This window comes from Myxine glutinosa, chromosome 3, assembly GCF_964187855.1.
Source record: "Myxine glutinosa chromosome 3, kmMyxGlut1.1, whole genome shotgun sequence".
NCBI lineage: Eukaryota > Metazoa > Chordata > Myxini > Myxiniformes > Myxinidae > Myxine > Myxine glutinosa.
Window position 1 is genome coordinate 32,476,384 of NC_136263.1, and position 1,595 is coordinate 32,477,978.

Below are 1,595 nucleotides of genomic sequence, written 5' to 3' on the forward strand. Positions count from 1 at the left end.
GTGGGGGATTTGTAGTTATTGATGGAGATGAACTGGCGTCTGTCAGAGAGGTATGGCCCTCCAGGTGCGCGGGAATTCTGGGGGGGCGCGTGTGGCGGACACAAAAGCCCACTGGCGTGGTGACATCATTCCGCGCACCAAGTGGGCGGTGGCCACGCCCGAGGGGTAGGCGTGGCCTCATGATATACACCGGGCGCGCAGCCCGGAGCGGAGCGCGCCAGTGTTACAGTGAGCTCCTGAAATAAAGACGCTTATAAGTTACCGCTTGTCCCCTTCCTCCTTGCTCGCAAGCAGCGCGCGTAACGCCGCGCTTTAATATAGACTTATATTCCTGGTATGTAATATAATTTATAGACTCCTACTCTAGGTATGTAATATATAGACTTCTATTCTTGGTATGTAATATGTAGACTCCTATTCCTGGTATGTAATATATAGACTCCTATTCATGGTATGTAATATATAGAGTCCTATTGCTGGTATGTAATATATAGACTTCTATTCCTGGTATGTAATAAAATTTATAGACTCCTACACTAGTTATGTAATATATAGACTTCTATTCTCGGTACGTAATATATAGACGGTCCCACTGGATCAGGTGAATTATGTGGAATAAAATTTGAAGACGTCACGAGAAATACATTCAGTATTATTTTGACGTCACGTTTATTTCTCGGGCCGCGATAAAAGTAAAGGAGGCAGTGACGTCGTCAATAATAATGATAAGTGAAAATGGTTGTTGTGTTGTGAATTCTTGTGGTGTTTTGTGTGAACAGCAGCAGGTTGAGGTCCTTCATTATAAGTAGCGAGCGGTGTAACGAACAAGGAACTGTTTAGCCTTAGGTGGTTGTTGTGTGTTCTCATGCGGACGGTTCATACATTGTCCATTTGTACCCGAGGACTTTGAGGCGTTTGACGAAATACATAAACACGATGAAGTGAGTTCCGATCGATCGTCCATTGTCGGAACCGCCGAAGCCGTCTATCCTTTTCCGCTCCCTTCAGTGATTCGTTGCGTGTGGGACTAGCGGTGAATGGGCTCGGTCCGGAAGTCTGCCGCGCAAGATCTAGGCGACACCGTGCGCCTTGGGGCCTAGCGATTTAAGGCCCGAAGTGTTATTTATGTGCTTGGACCACAAAACTTGGGTATGTATGTGCGAATGTACGTTTACGTGTCATGTACGAAATACTGTAAAATCGAATCCCGATATTTTAAGAATAACCTGTAAACAGAATTTTTAATATTTAGTAACTTTAACCATATAATGTGTTAACCGTTATGAGTACAGAAGAATGAACAAGTGTGCTAACTGATATTTCATTATTTGTAAGAGTATATCGGAAAGTTCATTTCTGAATAGTTAAGAAGAACTTTGTCAACTTTTCTTTTTTCACAATTTGATACTCGTGTGATTATAAAGGGATTCTGGACAGGAGGAGGGAATGGAAAACAAACAAACAGGTGAAGTGCCGTTTCCAGCAAATGCTTTGGGAGCACAATAGAAGTGTCGTGGTGTCTGGTATTGGATTACCAGACAAGAGCATCTCTGGTACGTCTTGAAGATACATGAATAAAACTACCACCCACCTAT

General features: G+C 43.3%; 1 protein-coding gene across 6 annotated transcripts in view; it reads left to right on the forward strand.

Annotated features, from left to right (window-relative positions):
- The first annotated feature begins 624 nt into the window (after window positions 1–624).
- The window catches only part of GID8 (GID complex subunit 8 homolog), a 43,865-nt gene continuing 42,894 nt past the window's right edge, over window positions 625–1,595 (forward strand). Inside the window, exons 1-2 of one of the 6 annotated variants that reach the window (XM_068111120.2) lie at window positions 634–1,149; window positions 1,425–1,553. In XM_068111120.2, the coding sequence (XP_067967221.1) occupies window positions 1,487–1,553 (67 nt within the window). In that variant the 5' untranslated portion in view covers window positions 634–1,149; window positions 1,425–1,486. Of the gene's footprint in view, window positions 1,150–1,424; window positions 1,554–1,595 lie in introns of all 6 variants that reach the window. The other 5 variants (XM_078773844.1, XM_078773841.1, XM_078773843.1 and 2 more) reach the window with 5 other exon arrangements.